This window comes from Diorhabda carinulata, chromosome 2 (genome assembly GCF_026250575.1).
Source record: "Diorhabda carinulata isolate Delta chromosome 2, icDioCari1.1, whole genome shotgun sequence".
NCBI lineage: Eukaryota > Metazoa > Arthropoda > Insecta > Coleoptera > Chrysomelidae > Diorhabda > Diorhabda carinulata.
Window position 1 is genome coordinate 30,823,755 of NC_079461.1, and position 20,021 is coordinate 30,843,775.

At 31.4% G+C, this 20,021-nt stretch overlaps 2 protein-coding genes across 3 annotated transcripts; both read right to left on the reverse strand.

The window, feature by feature from the left end:
• Positions 1 to 1,079: 1,079 nt before the first annotated feature.
• Positions 1,080 to 5,562, reverse strand: LOC130890910 (D-erythrulose reductase-like). Of its 2 annotated transcripts, none has more exons than XM_057795317.1 (5): positions 5,438 to 5,562; positions 3,963 to 4,031; positions 3,733 to 3,910; positions 3,198 to 3,451; positions 1,080 to 1,230 (listed from the first exon to the last, which is right to left on the reverse strand). In XM_057795317.1, the coding sequence occupies exons 1-5, from the start codon at positions 5,487 to 5,489 to the stop codon at positions 1,166 to 1,168; spliced, it is 618 nt and encodes a 205-aa protein (XP_057651300.1). In that variant the 5' UTR covers positions 5,490 to 5,562; the 3' UTR covers positions 1,080 to 1,165. The 2 variants fall into 2 exon arrangements, with proteins under 2 accessions (XP_057651300.1, XP_057651299.1); XM_057795316.1 differs by having other exon boundaries at positions 3,134 to 3,451.
• A 741-nt stretch (positions 5,563 to 6,303) lies between these two features.
• Positions 6,304 to 20,020, reverse strand: LOC130890911 (E3 ubiquitin-protein ligase RNF13-like). The gene is made up of 7 exons (XM_057795318.1): positions 19,828 to 20,020; positions 19,528 to 19,692; positions 18,998 to 19,067; positions 17,433 to 17,860; positions 14,966 to 15,140; positions 14,045 to 14,264; positions 6,304 to 12,584 (listed from the first exon to the last, which is right to left on the reverse strand). The coding sequence occupies exons 2-7, from the start codon at positions 19,606 to 19,608 to the stop codon at positions 12,335 to 12,337; spliced, it is 1,224 nt and encodes a 407-aa protein (XP_057651301.1). The 5' UTR covers positions 19,609 to 19,692; positions 19,828 to 20,020; the 3' UTR covers positions 6,304 to 12,334.
• Between the last annotated feature and the right edge of the window lies 1 nt (position 20,021).

The following is a 20,021-nucleotide window of genomic DNA, read 5'->3' on the forward strand; positions in this document are numbered from 1 at the left end:
TTAACATCATTAACCGTTTTATTTTCTTAATCATCCTTTTAGATTATTTATCATTTCAACTACTTCGTCCAATAAATGCTGGACAATAGTATTTCAAATCCCTTACAATATCTAATACAGTCCCTAAAACTACCCTGCTTTTATATTATACCTATTCTAATTTAAAGTAAACACCTCACACTTAATTGTTGTCCTTTAATCATGTCAGTATAAGCTAAAAATATTTATAATTGAACCAATATATTCCCGTATATGTCACAGACATGTATAATTAATAATTACTTTGTAGCAAATTAACGTTATTTGACATTGATAAATATTGTGTTGATTTTTCGAGAAAATTATCATTTGTGGCGATTTAACCAAATTTCAAATGACTAATCAACAATAATAATAGCTTAGATTAGTTTAAATTATTCCAATGAATATTGATACGAGCCTCCTTCTTCTTTGGGTGCCCTCTTCTAACGAAGGTTAGCGATAACCCCAGCAAAATATTTTCTGTCTCTGGCCCTTCTTATCAGCGTCTGAGAGTGTAAATCGGTCCACTCGCGAATATTCTTCAGCCATGAAGCCTGTCGTCTGCTAGGACCACATTTTTCCTCGATTTTTCCTTTGATCAGAAGTTGCAAAAGTCTGTGTTTGTCATTTCTATATGTGTGTCTCAGATACGAGGTTTTTCCAGCTTTTAATTCTATAAGTTCTCTGTCGGTGTCTATTCTTTGCATTACTTCTTCGTTACTGATATGAGCGGTCCGGGGAATTTTCAGCATACTCCGAAAGATCCACATTTCGAAACTCTCTAAGCGCCTTAGTGAGTTCACCTTAGAGGTCCAAGCCTCCGTTCCATATAGCAAGGTGCTGTATATATAGCATTTCACCATCCGGTACCGGATTTTAAGGTATCAGTTATGCTGACTGGAATTATGTTGGTTGTTAAATCAAAAATAAATCCTAGAACTAATTGAGGTTGTACTTCGGCTGAGCTAAATCTGCGCTCATTATTGATCAAGATATATTACGTCGTGCATTACATTTTGTCTTACTGGATGTCTAGAGATGTTAATAAAATAAAAATGTGGTATCCGAAAGTTTATTGCATATAAAAAAATTTGAAATTATACAGCTGTATATCCAGCATCAATAGGTAGGCAAACTCCTGTAATCAAACTTGCTTTGTCACTGAGTAGAAATAAAATTGGATATGTGACTTCGTAGACTTCTCCAAACCTGTAAATATACGATTTTAAGTTTCGAGAATTCCAAAACAAATCAAAACTATGACAATATTTTTAGTGTTTTCTAGATAGAAATGCCACCGTTAAAAATTAATCTAAAGATCTTAATTCCTTCCAGATTCCTGAATATATTTTAAACATACTATGGCACGTATAAACAAATCATTTCAATGAATGCAAGCATCAAATTCACAACTAATGTTATTTGTAGAACAAAAAATTAAAATGAAACTGGGTTGGACGCGTTGCCATATGAGTTAATGACATGTGAATTATCAAAGTTTGATATTGAGCAGCGAGATATAAGAAAACGCCACAAAGAGATGATATTGTCTTTTTATGTGAACATAATTTTAAAAATTAGGCAAGGTAGAGCAGATGCATGTAAATCACCTGAAATCCTCCACGGGATCTATACCTCAATGACCAAACCATTTGTCGTGAACGGGGTGGTTTTCTTGTGAGGAAAAAACAAAAACAAGAGTGAAAATGGACAGAATTGAAGGTTTGGCATGTCTTAGTATTTTGGGTCCATTGTTACGGCTCCCACTAGGGCCTACTGGGCTTTCCACCTTTGGATCTAACGATACAATTTGAAGCCATGAGGACTGCATACAATCTGAATATCCTCAAAACTGCAGGCTGGATCCACTGGCCATGAAAACTTTGGAAGCAGGCCGCGGGTGATGAGTGATGAGCGGTGATCAAATTACGTCTACGAAAATTGATAATAAGGTTTGGAGGCTCAACTTATTGGTTCAGGTAAATTGGTAACAGGTTCAGGATAAATGACTTGGCTGAGGTAGGCTTCTGCGGAGGGTACCCTAGACGATTTCTCTCGTTTAGGGAATTAGCTATCGTCTTCTAATTCGAGGTTTTCGCTGTCATGGAATGTGGATGTGCGATATTCACACTAATCTCACTCTGCTTAGACAGCAGAGCTGACATACAAGCCATAACAATTGTAACGGTATACTTTAGACTTGTGCTGCAATGTAAAAAAGTACAGATAAAATTGGTGATTCATAGATACAATATCGAGCAAGTTTGGGTGCCCGCTAAATTGGGATCGGCAAATCCACCAACGTGCCAAGAACCCATTCTTGGTGTAGCCAAAAGTGTTATTACGTCTCTTAATGATCTGTTTGCAATGCATGAGGAGATAGATAGATACACCCGGCATAAGACAAGCTAAGACACGCATAGATGGACCTTCTGCCAGTCTTACCAAACATCTGCCCCATTTAAATAGTCACGAAAATTGACTAGTTACTGAGCTGCAAACTGCAAACTGCAAAGATCATCAAACCTAAGTGCTTGATGGTTTTTGCAAAAGACATGACCTTTGGTAATTTCAAGTGGGGCACGACGGCCTTACCAGAAGGCCTATGTGCTTAACGGTTCTTGTCCGTTCACTATCCTACTGTGAACTATGAAGTCAGGGTGGAAATTATTGGTCCTGCAGTTGATCGATTCCATTTTTGGTGTGAGATCGATGTTTGAGAAGTTCCAACTTAGATGATGGTGGGGAGATAAGACCTTCTTTCACGTGGAAACTGGATTGATTATCATTCAGAACAAATAAAAAGGATACGAACCTTATCTTTCTCTAATATACGAAGGCTGCTCAGTGAAAAATTGGAAAATATATTAAGGTTAACAATTTTCTCTATGTATGTTCTAACCTTTCTAATGCGTCTCGAAAGTCCCAAAAGAAAGTAATGAGACAGGGCAGGAGCAAAGGGATCAGCCCTCGGAAAATCAAAGTTTGCTATGTAAGTACATCGAACTATAGAGCCTAATTAGAAATAACCAACAAAAAAATATTACATGATGAATTGTATTTGGAAAATGAGATAACTAGATGCAAATTGTTGGTACAAAACGAAAATTACCTTCGCAATGGCATTTTCGCCAGCATTGGTTCGGCTATTTTAGGATCTGACCAATTCCTCTTACCCATTTCAGTCATAATGACAGTTGGATTAACGGCATTAACACGAATATTATTCGGTCCATACTCCAGAGCTGCCTGTCTTGTAAACCCATCAATTGCTGCTTTGGTTGTGCAGTATAAATTATGATCCGATAATCCTACCAGTGAAGCTTGAGATGAAATGTTCACTATCGAACCTTGAATTTTTTCCTCTACCATCCCCCTTACAACAATCCTTGTAACATTAACTACGGCCTTCACATTAATCGATAGCATTCTACATAAATAATAATTAAAAATATAATGTCTAGTTCAAACAAATATCTATTCTGGAAGATTAAATCCAGTATAACAATGCATATCGAATTTCTTGTATTTTTTTAAGAAATATTTGCAGAGAATATTAGACTATGTAAAATAACTTACAACCCTTGACTTTTTAGGGGAATCTAGTTAATAAAGTTTAATAAGAGTGTAGACTATCTGAGAGTAGCAGAAAGGAGTTTTGTAACTGAAGAATAATTTACAAAATTGTAATCCAAAAATATGTTTTCTTACTTATCAACATCGTCTTCTTTAATTTTAACTAGTGTTCCAAGTATTGCAATACCCGCATTATTTACCAACAGATGAAAGGGTGCTTTGGCACAAATCGCTTTTTCGGTCTCGTCCCAATTTTGCAAATCTACCTTGATAGGTTTTATGTTAGGTAATTCTTTTGAAAAATTATCTGAAACTGAAAATTTTATTCGCACTATATACGATCTCATCTATTTGTTTCATTTTACTCGTTTTATCGAGTCCAAATACTTCTGCTCCGCATTCCGCAAGTGTTGCTGCAACATGTTTCCCTATACCTATAAGGAGGACACATTATTCATATTAAAGATAGAGAGGTAGTAATTGGAATATGTAGGATAGAGAGAAAAACAAAATGTGTATGTGAAAAGTGTCCGTTGAACTGGGTTAATTAAATATGGCGTCACATTAGCATCAAGGTAGATTTTAAAAAAAACGTCAAATATTATTAGTGTGAAAATTCGACATAAAATCACTCTAGGTGCACGTTTTCTCAAGATAATTTGTTTAGGTTATATTTTTTAACTCGGCGTACTTCAATCAATCTACGATTGCTACTTTCATACCAAACTCTTTGTTTACACCAGCGTAATACTGGGAGATTTTTGAACGGTTATTTATTGTATACAGCTGGAAACTTGTCTTCCATAAAAGATCCTCCACCGTCCATGAAGTAGAATTATGAAGAGAGAGAGGTTTACCACTATCTATTTATCTCTACTCGCTATTACAATAAAAACTTTTCATTTTCTTCCTTTGTTATTACCACCACTCGAAATTTCGACGTCGTGGCGGTCCAAAAGTATGTTGAAGAGACAGTTATAGACTGGTACACCGATCTTCATTCTTTCTCTATCATCAGTTCGGGCCCATTTGAACAAGCTTCCATACTCCGCCCTCTCTATATCTACTATAACTCTATGACATTGTTACACCATTTTAAAGTTTCCAAGCTTATTTTTAATGGCCTCTTTCTGTCAAATTAACAACTGTCGTATGTCAAGTATATATTGAAATGGAGCTGTGGATAATTTTCTACTGATTAGATTTGTTCGCAAGTTTGATTTTGAATCAGTTTAGAACCCAATCAAAATAATCGTTGGTACTTAATAATTTAATTACGTAATTAATAATTTAATTACGAATCAGTTATAGCAGTCCTCGGGTTTCTCCCTATCTTTAATGTAATTCTACGATATTATTACACCATTTTGAAGTTTCCGCGCTTATTTTTAATGGCCTTTTTATGGAGAATTATACAGTTAGTTTATAAGAAAAATTGTATGTCAAATTAACAACTGTCGTATGTCAAGTATATATTGAAATGGAGCTGTGGATAATTTTCTACTGATTAGATTTGTTCGCGAGTTTATTTTGAATCAGTTTATGGACCAATCAAAATGGTGGTTGGCAATTAGCTCACTTATGAAGTTTAGTAACAGTTCCGTGTTCGCGGTTCACATTGATTACGAACCAATTCGAAATCGATTTTGACTTTAACTCACTTACAAAGCTTAATTATAAGAAAATTGATAAAACTGTGTTGTAGTTTAAAGAAAGGCCAAAAATTTTGATTTTTAATGCACTTCCTTTCAAAAGGTTTGTTTGAGTTTGTGTATTAAAAATGGAGCAATAGTTTTAAAAGAAGGGTTACATTTAAAAGTTATACTGGTTTTTCACTTACCTTGATTCACCCCCGTAACCAAAGCACGCATTCCACTGAAGCAAATTTTCATTATTACTAGCAAAATTTTATTTTCCTAACATAGCATTCTGTCAAAAATTGACAACCTAATTATATAATGACTTGAAGACACAAGTAAAGTAAAGTTATGAACTGATTATGTCAAAAACGGTTTCATATGATTTTTCAATTGAACAGTCAAACGATTTGTCAAAATCAACTGATGTCGATTAAAAAATACCCACGGAGTAAATAAATGCTTTTGCCGTAAGTTTTCGAGTGGTTTATGATCTTGTTTTATCTATTTTAGACCTTATTATTTTTTGCGAAATTGATACTTAAGTTTTTACGAAAAAAGTGCGAAATTTCCGGTAAAACTTATAGACCACTTTTTTTTAAATTAGAAGATAAAATTTGAAGTTATATCGAGTGTGAATAATTAGTGGCCAGTATAAACGTATTGAGGAGTTCTTCGTGCGCTCGGAAGGAGCTGCGAGGGGTGCCCCCTTGTCCCTGCTGGAAAAAGCTACGTGAACTAGATCCCGTGAAAAGAGCATTTCTTTAAATAATTTGAAACTAAGATTATATTGGGTTAACTTTATAGTTGGTTGAAAACGGTCCAGCTACCGAGGGTAACGTAGGTGTGAACAATACCTTTTGTAAACCTTGGCGATTCACAGCGTTAACTCCTTCCACTCGGGCCAACGGCCCCCTTTTTACTAACTTATTTTACTTACCTATCTATCTATCAAGTTTTTGGGTTCATTATGAAGAGATATGTAGAGATTTTGGCGTTTATATTTTACATAAAGACAGTTTAAAACCTGGTTCAAAACTACTATTGGGCAATTGATAAAACAACGATAGTAATTCAAATAAATTATATTGATATTTCCCAAAATTATATTACACTGGAATCACTATATATACTTACATTACAATTTTTGTATTTTACGGTTAATACTAAAATAATAAGATTAGTGTATAATATAACAATAAAACACATGTTGATTTCATAGAACAATTCAAGAATTCAGATGGAAATAATGTGAAACCATTGATGAGAAATAACATTTATAGGATATAAATCAAGAATAGTAATAACAAAGATTCACATAGAGATAGCTGCTGAAATTTATAGAGCCAAATGAGAGATACAAGGCACAGCAATTATGGATACCAACGTCATCCCAGGCAGAAATTGAGAACAAATTTCAATGTCACAATCACATGCATCAAATGAGTCCTCAAACTAGAAGAATTGATCTTAAGTGTACTACAACTGATTGTTGAACATTTCAAGCAGAACGAAATTACCTTTTCCAAAGAAAATATACAAGCAAATATTTATAAGCTTAATATTGTGCAATTCCTGTACTTATAATCCATAAAAAAATGATCTTAGAAGACGATTTGTGCTAATTTACTAGCCAAATGTTATTTACAAGATCTTATAGATGCTAACGAATATGCAGTACGTGTGGTAGACCACTGGCAATAAACAACATAATGGAATATTCAAAAAATGATCTTAAAAAGATAGTATATCACAATTTATCAGCCAAATGTAAAAATATTGAAAATAAGCAATATAATAGAACGATGGACTCAATGTCAGCAAATAATCTTGGAAGAAGACAAGTTATCCCAATTTATCTGCCAAATGTTATGCACAAGATCTTAAATTATGACTCCCAGTCAAACAATGATCTTAGAAAGACAGTTTATCACAATAAATTAGCAAATATGATTTAAGATCTCATTTTTGTTAACGAACAAGCATTAATTTTGACAGATCATTGCAAATGAACAATATAATGGAACAATAGACACAATGTCAACAAATGATCTTTGAAGAAGACACTTTAACCCCATTTTATGCACAAGATCTTATGTTTGCTAAGGAATAAGCAATACATATGTCAGACCACTATCAATAAACAAAACGTAATGGAACAATGGACTTGACAGTCAAAAAATAACTTAGAAAGACATTTTATCACAATAAATTAGCAAATATGATTTAAGATCTCATTTTTGTTAACGAACAAGCATTAATTTTAACAGATCATTGCATATGAAGAATATAATGTACCAATGGACACGACGTTAGAAAATTATCTTTGAAGAGAGTTCATACCGATTTACTGGCCAAATATACAAGATCTTAGGTTTGTTAACTATTTACTCAGTACTGAGGAGAATAATTGGCAATAAGCAATAAAAATAAATATCACTAAAGATTTGAAAATAAGTATTTATTATAGTAAATAACTGATCATCGTAAAAACCTATTATAAATTACAACTAGGGAAGCAGTAAGAGAAAAAACTGAAGTGGCACCTGAAGAATTGAAGTTTGAGGAAAAATTAATAAACATACAATAACAATGTGTCGTAGCCTTCCCAATATTCTCATTTTTTATATACAATGTTAATTGTTCATCAAAATAATGTCTGTATGCGAATACCAGCTTTTATAAGAGATCAAATAATCGGCAGCTCACTTATTTCAACTCTTTAAACCTCAAAAAATCTATAATGGTCAAGTATCCATATCAACAGTTCACTTGTGAATATCCCACATACTAGCATTTCAATGAGGTTGAATCACTTAAAATATATGTGCTTCATACCGCAGGCTCAGCTTCAACATTCTGATATCCCATCCTTAAGGTTTTTATTTTAATTTTGTTACGCAGAGAAAACGTCTAGTCGGTCAACGTTCTAGCTTTGTAATCCTGCGACGGATATAGATATTAATATGGAGACTCACCACTTTGGTTATACAACACAATTTAAAAAAATAAAGCTAAGCTCTCTAGAATTACTTACATTTTACACGATACTTGAATAAGAAAACAAAAAACAAACTATAATAAGATTGGTATATATTAGCACCTTTTAAACAATTTGTGGTAAATACGAGCGAGACCTATAAAGATATTGATAATATAAATTTTCTTAGAAGATTAATTTCAAAGGAACAAGCAGAAAGTTTAATTTGATTTAACTGACGTATTCAAGATAAGGGAAATTACCGCGCCTTCCTGGTTAGAAGACGTTAATTCCAGCCTGATCCAGCTAGGGGTTCGACGTTGGAGGCTAAGACAGAAAGGATTGTTAAAAAGGCTCTGGTTCTCAAAATACCGTAGCGCCGGTTAAAGATTGTTTGTTGACTTTCTTTGATGGTATAAAAACATATTTTTAGTACTGCACAAACCCGATAATGACTATTTCGTTTAAAAATTAAAGATTAATTTAGTATTTAGTTTTCATTCCCAAAATTTTTTATACCGATTTCAAATAACTAGAGGAAACATTTAACTTACACTTTCAAGAAACTAAAATCAATACAAAATTTTCTAATTGTTTTGCTTTTACTTCAAAAACATATGATTCAATAGATATTAACCCGATAGATTGATTACTTATAGTAAAAAACTTTCTGCTTTGCTCATTTTGGAATATAGATAATTATATTAGTATTTGTTATAAAAATATCACACTTCCAGTGAACTATCCCAGTTTTATTTATGTGACTCATAGACACAAGTTTGAAAGTATGTACATTTAGAAAAGATATTAGAATTTCATAGGAATCCAAAATAGCCAAGTATGTATTTTAAATAAATTAATAATCATTAGAACACAACTTTAGATTTGTCACAAGCATTCTGTTATTTTCTAGAAGCGAAACTAATTTATTTAATCAAATGAACAGTACATTTTATATTATTTGAATAACATAGGGAGGTATCCAAAATATAATTGAAAAAAAAAAAACGAATAAAAAAGGGGATCGTTCAATTACATTGTTTTTGTCGATGATAATAGTCCGGTCAAATTAGGCCAGAAAATAAGAGTGAAGCTACATAAACTCCCACCAAGCTGAAAATCGGTAAAATCGTTTAAAATATAATTAAAAATAAAATTTGAATGTTTCCTATCATTCCCGTGTAGGGAACAAATTTTATTCAAGGTCAAAGGTCAAAAAAATGAGATTTCCGCAATTTTCAGCAAAACGGTAAGTTTTATCATAAAAATACCTTAGACAAAAATTGTGGATCATAAGATTATCTACAAAAAACGATAATACTTTTTTTTCCTAAAGTTCTAAAAGTTGTAATCATCATAATATGCTTGAGTACGCCACGTATATACATCCAAACTGCTGAAGACAATTTTTTGCAACTGTAAAAACCGTTCTTGCTATAATATTGAATCACAAACAGTGGAGGATCCGTTTGATTCCAAAGAGGCGACATGCGATACGTCATTATTAACGCAATTTACATACACTTAGAATGAAGTATATGTCTAAATTTCAGAACTTTTTTTAATTTAAATCGATTTTATTTTTCAATTTCAATCCACATTAAAAAAACACTACCTCAAAGGTGGCAGGGAAACAACTTTTTGAATCATTATATCTCAGAAACAGTGGTTCGTAGGAAAAAAAGTATTGATACATTTTTTGTAGTTGATTTTATGATCTACAAAACTTATCGTTTTGCTGAAAATCGCGAAAAACTCATTTTTTTTAACTTTGACCTTGAATAAATTTTTTTCATACACAGGAATGATGGAAAACTTTCAAATTTTATTTTTAATTATATTTTAAACAATTTTATTTATTTTCAGCTTGGTGGGAATTTATATAACTTCGAATCTCTAAATTGACCGGACTAATAAAGTAAAACTGTCATTAGTTCTAAGTTCAAAGTTCTGAAACTGTTGGTGATATTTAAACTTAACACATTGTTTACTACTGCTACAGCAACCCTTGAAATTACCCTGTATGACGTGCGTCTCGACAACAAAATTATTATCTTTAGATGTCAAAAGTTTTAGTCTCTGAAGATGATGTAAGTATTAGTAAAATGGTAATAAACAGTATGTCATTAGTACTGAACAAATTTTAAGGATTTGAAAGATTCACCGGTATATGACGAGATAAAAATACAAGTTAGGTTTATATAGTTCATCTACACATATTTGTAGTACCTGAACCAGTACTAGAAATGAAAAAAGTGTTAAAAGCTACTTTTTTGTGGGTTGTCTTCATAAATAGTGATGGAATTGAGCAAAAAATACAAACTTGGCTATTTGCAGTGAATTTATAAAAATGCTAGAAATATACAATGTGAAAAATAACAATTTCCCATTACATACTCAAGTCAATAATAATTTCAATAAAAAAATAGGTAAAACAGTGTTCGACTAGAAATCACATACAAGAAAAATTTATCTTGCAAAAAATCAAAATATTCTGGCTACTACAGTGGTTAAACCAAAATTTTGAAATTGTTTCCATACAATATTTACCATACTGGCCAGGGGCGCAACCAGGGAAAAGGAGCATTATGGATAGAGAAATTATTGAATAATAACAGTGGCAAAAACTAAAGTAGAGAGTATACTGCAATAAGTTGAATCTACTAACTATTTATAATATTTTCCTGAACACTTCTAAGGAGGTTGTTTCTCTTAATGAATTGTTAGAACCTACCATGAATTTCAATATAATTGTTCACAGTTTTCCACTCTTTCATTTTTTTGCCAACTACAAAACAAAAAAAAAACTGAGAACAAAAATTACCAGAATGTGTTTGAATACAACTTAAAGCTTCACAAATGTTTGGAAAATTTTCAACAATATTGATGTGGAATCTCTAAAATTGTATAGGTCAGTTTTATTTATGGTAATTTTTTTTCTCCACAACAGAGGAAAATTTTGCTTAAAACCATTTATCTAAATTGAATGATTTTTATAGAAGCTTGTGAAAGCCAAAATTTCCATGTGGTTTTTAGAGATATCTGATTTGTCAGATATTATCGTTGATGGTATACGAAAGATTCGATTTTATTTTGCCTTTTAACAAGCTTTTCATTATAAGTCATTTGGATATCACGATCTGAAGGTTTCAAAGACTATCATTAACCATGTCAAATTCTAATAAATAATAACTATATAGGAATTTTTGTTTTCCAAATCTATATAAAAACTGTTTAGAAATCTATTGACCTGGAATTGCCACTTCTTCAAAAACACTATTTTTGAGATTTTGGAATAACTCATTCAATTTTTTCAAGATTTAGGAAAATTCAGGCGTTATTCTGGCATATTATCGTCATTCTCTAGTAATTTTTCTTTGTTTTCAAAAAATTATTCATTATAGGTACTAAAAACAGGTGCTATATTAAAAAAAAGTACAACGAGAAGTCAAAACATTTCAACTTATAAAAGCTCCTGAAAAAACGCCAGCACACAAGTTATTGGAAAAATATTACCAATATTTTTCAATATATCTAGCTCTTAGTGTTATACCCTGTACATGTGAATTGAAAGATTTTTTTAGATATCTTAGAGACACAAAACGATGTACATTTTTTAAAATTTTACGTTGCATTATGTTTCAATTCAAATTCAAATCTTTTAACCTTTTAAAAAATTTATTACCTTTTTTCGAATCTTCACCATACCTACATCACTACTATGATTAGTAAAATCTATTGGCGCACAATTTATAGATTGTTAACAATCATCAAAACAAAGTATCATAAGGGTTCCTTTAAGAAGAATCATGGTTGTACCCCTGATGATGGTGATGAGTCATTTAAATAATTCTTAGTATCCAGGTTCTGTACATATTCTTTAGATAAATTATTCAAACAATAAAAATATAAGTCTTAATAATATTTCATAGTATATGTGCAGTAAATTTAAACTGATAACCTATAAAAAGTTCATCTTGTCATCTAAGATTTTCAAGTCATACAATATCAAAAAAATATTTTATATACAAATCATCACATATGCAAATATATCTGCACATATCCTAAGTGTCGCTATAACTGCAACTATAATCCCATTAAATAAAATAATCTATAAAGATTACGCATGAGCCCCACTATCCATGCTTGAATTCTCACTAAAAGCGTCAACTTGAACTGAAACAACGTTCTCTTCAAATGGATTAACACTACTAGTGGAAGCTTCGATATTGACATCAGCATCACGAAATAATTCTTCTCTAGAATCAGAACTAGCACTATTTATACTTATATAATCTCCATTGATGCTGTGATGATCAGAAGTAGAAACTAAGTTAGCAGCTGCTGCTCCAGAAGCTTGTGATACAGATCTACAAAAATAATCCAAATTTTACTTTTTGTCTAAAACTATAAATTTTTCAATAACTCAAACAGACGACTTTATTAGTGATAACTGCCCGTCATAAACTTTAATTATATTCTTTAATGTTTGAAAACAGCTCAGTTGATCTTATTAGAATGTGCCAAGAGTTTGGATGTATTGAGATCAATATTTTTAATATGACTAATATACCAGGAGGAATTGGACCAGTGATTGCCTGCTATTATCTGATTCCTGCCTTTTGGACTACTGAAAGAGTATAGAAAGTACTTACGATTCCTGGTAAAATCCTTCGGGTTCCATTGACATTTTCCTAGGAAAATGAGATTTTTTTTGCAAAAAAATAAGTCCTACTGCAATTTTCTGATTCCTGACATGTTCATAGAAGGATAGTTTATCATCGATTTTGTTATCAAAATTTTTTTGGTAGGGCAAAGGCTAAAATATATATATATATATATATATATATATATATATAATGCAAGGTAAATCGTCGATTGTCTGTAAATTTCTGATTTTGATAATAAAATCGATGATAAACTATAGTTCTATAAACATGACAGGAAACTAAAATCACGGCTGTACATTTTTTTGGAAATTCTCGTTTTCTAGGAAAATGTCACAGTTTTCCACGAATCTTACTTTCACTACTCCATGAACTTCAGTCCAATCTGTCCCAGTCTATAAATGTTTAAACGTATTGCTTATACAGTTATTTGTATACACCTGTTGGAACTATTCTTTAGCAAGCACATAGTTCTAAAGAGAAAAAGAAGTTGTTTAGAGAAACTACACTAACAATTAAGTGACTCCCCAACAATCATGAATTTTTTTGAAAAACATTTCCAATGATGTCACTTGGTAGATTTTAGTGAATTTTTAATTTGAAACTTTACCACCATAAGCCATTAGTGTGATTATGGTTACCAATTTCAACAACAGTATTGTTAAAATGAAATAAAAGCAAAAAAAGGCATCACAATTTTAATTAAAACCAAATTTTTCAATCATCAAGAAGAAGAGTTAAAATATGGCTCACATTCTCCCGAAGTGTGAAACACTAAAGAACTCCAGAGCATTACACCTGGGTGCGTATGAGATAGGAGACAAAGATCTTTGGCAATTAAAGCCATCCCACATTCTAGACTATTTAAAAAGAATTAGATTCATGGATCAACTGTAATCTCTGGGTTCTCCAGAATCACAGCAACAAAAGGGGGACACAATAGATCCTTTCGGTCGCAGAGTATACAAAACCCCAAATCCATGCATACATACATACATGGCTATAAAGATTTTGAATTTATATTTATTACATATATACTCCAAGTGAAATACATTGTAGGACATTTCACCTCATATTTTCAATTGTACATACATTTTTTTTGTTCACCATTGCTTATCTTCTATTGACTGTTGATGTAATTTTGTTCAACAATTTAGTCATACCTTAGTATCCGTTGAAATGGATTCCCTCGTTGCTCTTGGAATGTACCCCCTTGGGTAACATTATTACTGGAATTTAACAATGGGGACGTATCATCTGTTTCTGATTCATCAGTATCCGAATCTGTACGGACTTCATCTCTACCCCAAACACTACGTTTGCAAATAGGACAAACTCGACGATTTTTAGTTAACCATGGATCAATGCAGTTTGTATGGTATGCTACAAATAATCATCAATTATCGCTATGTAAAATATTAAATATATAGAAACAATATAAAGAAGCTTTTCTATTAGGTGCATACACCATCATTTAATAATATATGTATATTTAAGAAGAAATTTATTCTGTTTATGTGTACTCCATAATTTGTTTGTAATGGTGGATTTTACCCCACACGGTCTTTTGTATTTTGTCTTTTTATGGTTCCTGGTGAGTTTTTGCTACTTGTGGCAGCTTTGCTGTATTTTTTATATATTCTAGTTGTCTACTTTCATTTTCTTGAGATCTTTCTTTCTAACCCGACTCTGATCGGTTATCACTTTGGTGTTATAATATGTGCTATCCAATCAGTTTTTCTTTATAAGGGCGACAGTTTTTCTAAAATTTTACTATATCTTCTCTAGTATCTGGGTCATCAATAGGCTCATTTTATCATTTTGATCTCTCTTGAGTTCCTTGATCCAAAAATTTTCAATTGTATTAAATTTGATGTTTCGGCAGCACAAGTTATTATACCCTAACCAATAACATGGACATGAAAAAAAAGAGGTTCAATTTTACTATAATATTCCATTTAACATTAATATGAAATTCCGAAAATATTTCATGAAAAGAATATAACAAATGAGAGTAGAAAAAACAGCGAAAGATTAATCTTAATTCCAACTAATACCAAATCTGGAAATGAGAGATGCCTTACCATGATTACATGGGAGAATTCTCAGTTTTTCACCATCTACATAGTCCTCCAAACAAATTACACAAGTTTCATATGGATCTCCTTTTTGAAATTTGTGAGTTGGAATTTTATTCAAAACTGGTTTTGGTAATCTGTGCCTTCTCTGACGCCTTCTATCTTTTATAAATTTCCATATCTATGAAAAAATTAATTAGATTACCATAAACACAGCAAAGTGGTAATTTTTCATATCGCAGTTCTGGGGAAACAAGGACATAATTGTAATTTTTTTTTCAAATTCAACTTTATTGGAGAAATATACTTGAAAACACATGTTCACAGGAAAAACGACGTAAATGTATCTCGAAATTTAACCGCTAGATGGCAGATGCGACGTTAATGTTTAGCCGCCAACCCGAAACAAAAATCGGCGAAATACTGTCACAAACGTTAGTCCTGTTATGAATTCCATAACGTGTGTATATCTTCACGGTGCAACAATGACCCAAGTGTAGTTTGTACGGGTTTCTGTGAAGTTGTAAGTGTAAAAACAACGTAAGTGTTATCAAAAAACTTTAATTACAAAAGTTATTTGTATTCAAAAGAATTTTCAGATGATTGACTTTTGGATTATACAGGGTGTCCCAATTCTTCAGTATCGACATAAACTTTGGAATTTTAAATAGAACACCCTTTATTTTATAGCGTTTTTTGATTTAGTGGTAAAAACAAAAATAACTTTCATAAGACCTATATGATTTCCGCACGGTTTATGAAATATTTGAATTTTTATTTAAAAATCATTATATTTGGAATCATTTCATACAGTCATGTCCTATATATAATGGTTGTGGAATTATTTAATTTTGACTCAGAAAATTTGAGGATGCCGGGGACCTAGTAGCTGTCTTCTGCTTGATGATGCAGGTGCCGGTTACAGGGTGCGCAGAAACAAGTCCCAGAAGTTTCTATATACAATGTGGCAGATATAGCCGATTACACGATTTTTCCAGTCCCTCCAGCATAAAAATCTAAAACTAAAACTAAGCATAATTGACAAAAATGTTTTTGAGAAAAATCTTATGCTCTGTACACATAGTTTTCCCGAAAAATGGGAAAAACTGATTTTTAAAAACTTTTCGCGTCCCCTAGCGGCGAAAATGTGCTTTATTCGGAAAAAAATTTCCGACAAAAGTTGTCTGGAATTTTGTATGCTACAACTTTGCCATTTACTATATTCCCCGGAAAAATATAGTTTTCCATAAAATGCAAGAAATGAGTTTTGAAATCTTCTGCACGCCCTCTAGCGGCTTAACTATGCAACGTACGACAAAATGTTCAATGACAAAGTTGAAGGATATTATAATTATCTATTATTATAATTATCTACAACTCGTTTAAATTTTTTCGACGGGACGCATACTCGCAAAATAGTGAAATAAGTACAAAAACGGCGAATTTTGGTGTATATATGTCAAAATCGACACCCCTCGGTTTCAAAGGGCCAAAATACATCGGAGTTGACTGGTCTCGTTACTGTGGGAAACATTTCTCTGAACTGCATGCAAAAATCATTCTCTTTTAAGACAATATACTTTTATAATGTTAACTTTTAACATAATTTTGGAAGTTTTATATTTTAAAACATCTGTTAAACAGATTTTTAACCTTGTTAAAGAATATATTTTGGTATTACCTATAATAAAAAAAAAGGTTTTCCATGTACAAGTGATAAAACCAGGTATACATTTAAATGTAAAATCGATAATACAAACCCAAAATATATTAAGTTTAGGTAGTAGGTAGTTAGTTCTCTCGGATCCTCAACATTGTAAGGATATACCTCCGAAACTCTAATAGAAATAAAATAATCTTTCAATTGATAAATAATTCATTTTTTTTTTCATAAATATATCGTTACCTAATCTTTAATCCCAACAACAAACATCAACTAGGAAAAGTACTTAGTCGAGAAGAGTTTATTGTGACAGCCAAAGGGCAAAAATTAATGAAATATCTTTTACAGTTTAAGACATACAGGCAAATATCATGTCTGAAGAAATGAAGATGCAGTTACAAAAAACACTAATTTATGGCTATTAACAAAAATTTAATTGGAAAACATATATTGGTTGATTGGAAATAGATTGGAAACTTTTGTCTAACCGGAACAGCAATATGATCTTAGCAAACTTTGTGATAAGTGGTTCAACTAACAAAAATTACTTAGTTATTTGCTAGCCACTCTCAATGTGGTATTAGTTAGTCAAATGATCCCTCTACTAAATGAAATTTATTTTACTTGTCAATATATCTGAGCTTTATATGTATTTAGACATTCCAATTTCTCACCTTATTTATCTGGTCTAATTATTGAGATCATTGTAGTAAGATATATGATATCAGTATCGAATCTTTTTTCAATGATAGAAATATACTGAAATTAAAAACAAAATCTTGTATCTTATATATAAGAATATAATCTTACCATAAAAATAATCATAACGATAAAACATATTCCCACTACGATTGAGAAAGGAACCAATAAGTGTGTAGGTAAATCAAAAGGTGTATCTCCATTTATAATTATAAAATAATCTGATGAATTTGCATATTTCTTCAAAAGCTCCAATCCACTTTTCTCAGAAACAAAAACAGAAGGTATGAAAATCCCTGTTCTGTTATTGGCTCCCATTGAAATAAGTTCATCGGAGCCAACATTGTATACTATCACAGCACTGTAACCAGCAGCTTGAGATATACGCACTTTTTGTTCGAAAGTACAATTGTTACTCTTACTAAATCTTCTAACAAGGACTACTAGTTTTCCAGTTTCATTATTTGGATCAGGTGTAGGTCTCAACATTTGAGTACAGGCATCTACTGGATATGCCTCAATTAGCATACCAGCTAAAGCTGAAAATAATAACATGTTAAATACACTGTCCAGCAAAGTTAATGCTTAGTTTTGATTTTTTATTTTGAAAAATATTGCAAGAAATTAATTTATTTTATATTTTCAACTACTATTGTAGGAAATATAGAGGTTCAACAAAAAATATACAAATTAAAGTTTGAAATAAGAATTAAAGAGCAATGGCTTATTTTAATGACAAGTATTTCCTCCTCTGGCATTAATTACAAAGTGTCTGAGCGAGCTACTTAGTTCAGTTGGAATTTTTGGAACCATTGGTGACATTCATACTGAACACACTGTTTAAATAGATACAACACAGATATAATCATTACATATATCATAATTATTATGTATATATAAGTTAATCATGATAATATAAAGTGTTGTGTGGTTGAATAAGTTTTTAGCACATCTAAATAGAATTGTAAAGAGATAAAAAGAGCGCTCCACTAGATTAGACATGTAAAGAACAATCAAAATTATTTTCAGTTGTATTTTTGATTGGTCGAGAGCAATAATTGTTTTCGTAAATTCCGTCGTAAACCATGCACGTCGTGGCGTAGAAAAACGTGTTTTGCTATGGCCAGATCTTGAAATATGAATGGTGTACGTGCGCCATGTCGCTTGATAGGTTTTGGTCGTAGGAAGAAATGCCAACATAGCTCCTATATCTTTGCAGTCAGTTGCAAGGATGTCCATGACGATCTTTGCCCATTGGTCACTATTTTGAGCCTCCTGTGGAAACACTCGACCATCCTTTTGGTTTGTGAAAATTGTTTGGGAAAGCAGTCAAAGAAAAAAATGTTCTGAATGAATGTGTACCTGTATTACATATTTTTAAATGCGAGGGCACCAACATTATGGTTTTAGCAAATTTTTGGGTCCATTTTAAAAATTATACGTAAGTAATAGAGGTAGATCACCTATTTAAACAATTACAAAAAATTTCATTAGGTGATATATCCCAAAAGATTTTAATAGCTTTTACTTATTGTGTACATTATTGTTTGTATTCATTTATTTTTGTGCAGTTTTATATTTAAATCCCATGGAATTTTTTAAGGCTGCATTGAGTTTGAATTTGATTATTGATAAAATTGTCAAATGGCCATATCTATGGAATAAATATATCTTACCTGTATCTTTTAGGTCGGGTCCAAATAAAGCTGGTTTATCTGTAAATTCTTCACGATAAAACTGAGATTCCTAAAATAGTTTTGAAAGTTATCTTTACTATAAATAAAATTTTTAAATAAACATTTGAACAAACTTGGCAAATATGTAAACTTGTTATGATGATTTAATAAATATCAGGAGCATTGATTTTTAATCCTTCATAAATACAAACAGTATCAATTTTTTATAAATCATATTTTTAAAAAGTGTGATATAATTCAACTCAATCATTAGTTTGATAATGAAAACTGTTGATAATCAACTTATCTACTATAAATAGATGTTGCCAGTTTATCTTACAATTAATGTCAATATGCATTTGTTCATTCCCATTTTCAAATTTTGATTTCTTACTATGTTTTCACCCAAATTCTACTATTGTTACATTCAATGAAAGTAGTTAAAGAGTGTATACTACCATGAGTCATACCTATACAGATATTTAAATGGGGAACTATTAAGATTCATTTTCTTGATGAAGTTTACTTACATACTTAATGGCGTAAATTTCAGCATCGCTTTTGTCCAATAAAGATGCAAATATCAATCCTAATAGACATTTGTAGATCATATTGTCTTATTTAATTAAGGAAATGATTTGTCACAATTAGAGTATCATGTTTTTTAACCATTGTATACGAAGTAACAATAGGATCTAAAAACCAACATTAATAATCAATTATAGCTTTCAAGATACAAACAATTATCATTGAGATAGTTTATATTATTTATAAGTACAAACAACCTTGATTATATTTCTAAAAAAGTTTTATCAAAAAATATTACTTACTAGAAAACGTCGTTATGCAAAAGTGTACATACAATTTTCCTAAATTTAATAACGTATACACGAAACACTTTAGAACTAATTTTTTTTCTTCAAAAAAATAATAAACATTATCATCGCAATTGTCCGTCACTTACGACCATATGACTAATGACAGATCAATTACAATTATAATTGGTAATTCTGAGAGGCACTGT

Excerpts from the sequence above, each read along its gene's own strand:
- LOC130890910 (XM_057795316.1), bottom strand. The coding sequence starts at position 5,489 with ATGAAAATTTGCTTCAGTGGAATGCGTGCTTTGGTTACGGGGGTGAAT. Across the intron at positions 3,452-3,732 it reads AAAGAAGACGATGTTGATAA|AATGCTATCGATTAATGTGA; the intron begins GTAAGAAAACAT and ends TTATTTATGTAG. Across the intron at positions 1,231-3,133 it reads GCGAAAATGCCATTGCGAAG|GTTTGGAGAAGTCTACGAAG; the intron begins GTAATTTTCGTT and ends GTATATTTACAG.
- LOC130890911 (XM_057795318.1), bottom strand. The coding sequence starts at position 19,608 with ATGATCTACAAATGTCTATTAGGATTGATATTTGCATCTTTATTGGAC. Across the intron at positions 14,265-14,965 it reads AATTCTCCCATGTAATCATG|CATACCATACAAACTGCATT; the intron begins GTAAGGCATCTC and ends GATTATTTGTAG. Across the intron at positions 12,585-14,044 it reads CCATTTCAACGGATACTAAG|ATCTGTATCACAAGCTTCTG; the intron begins GTATGACTAAAT and ends TTATTTTTGTAG.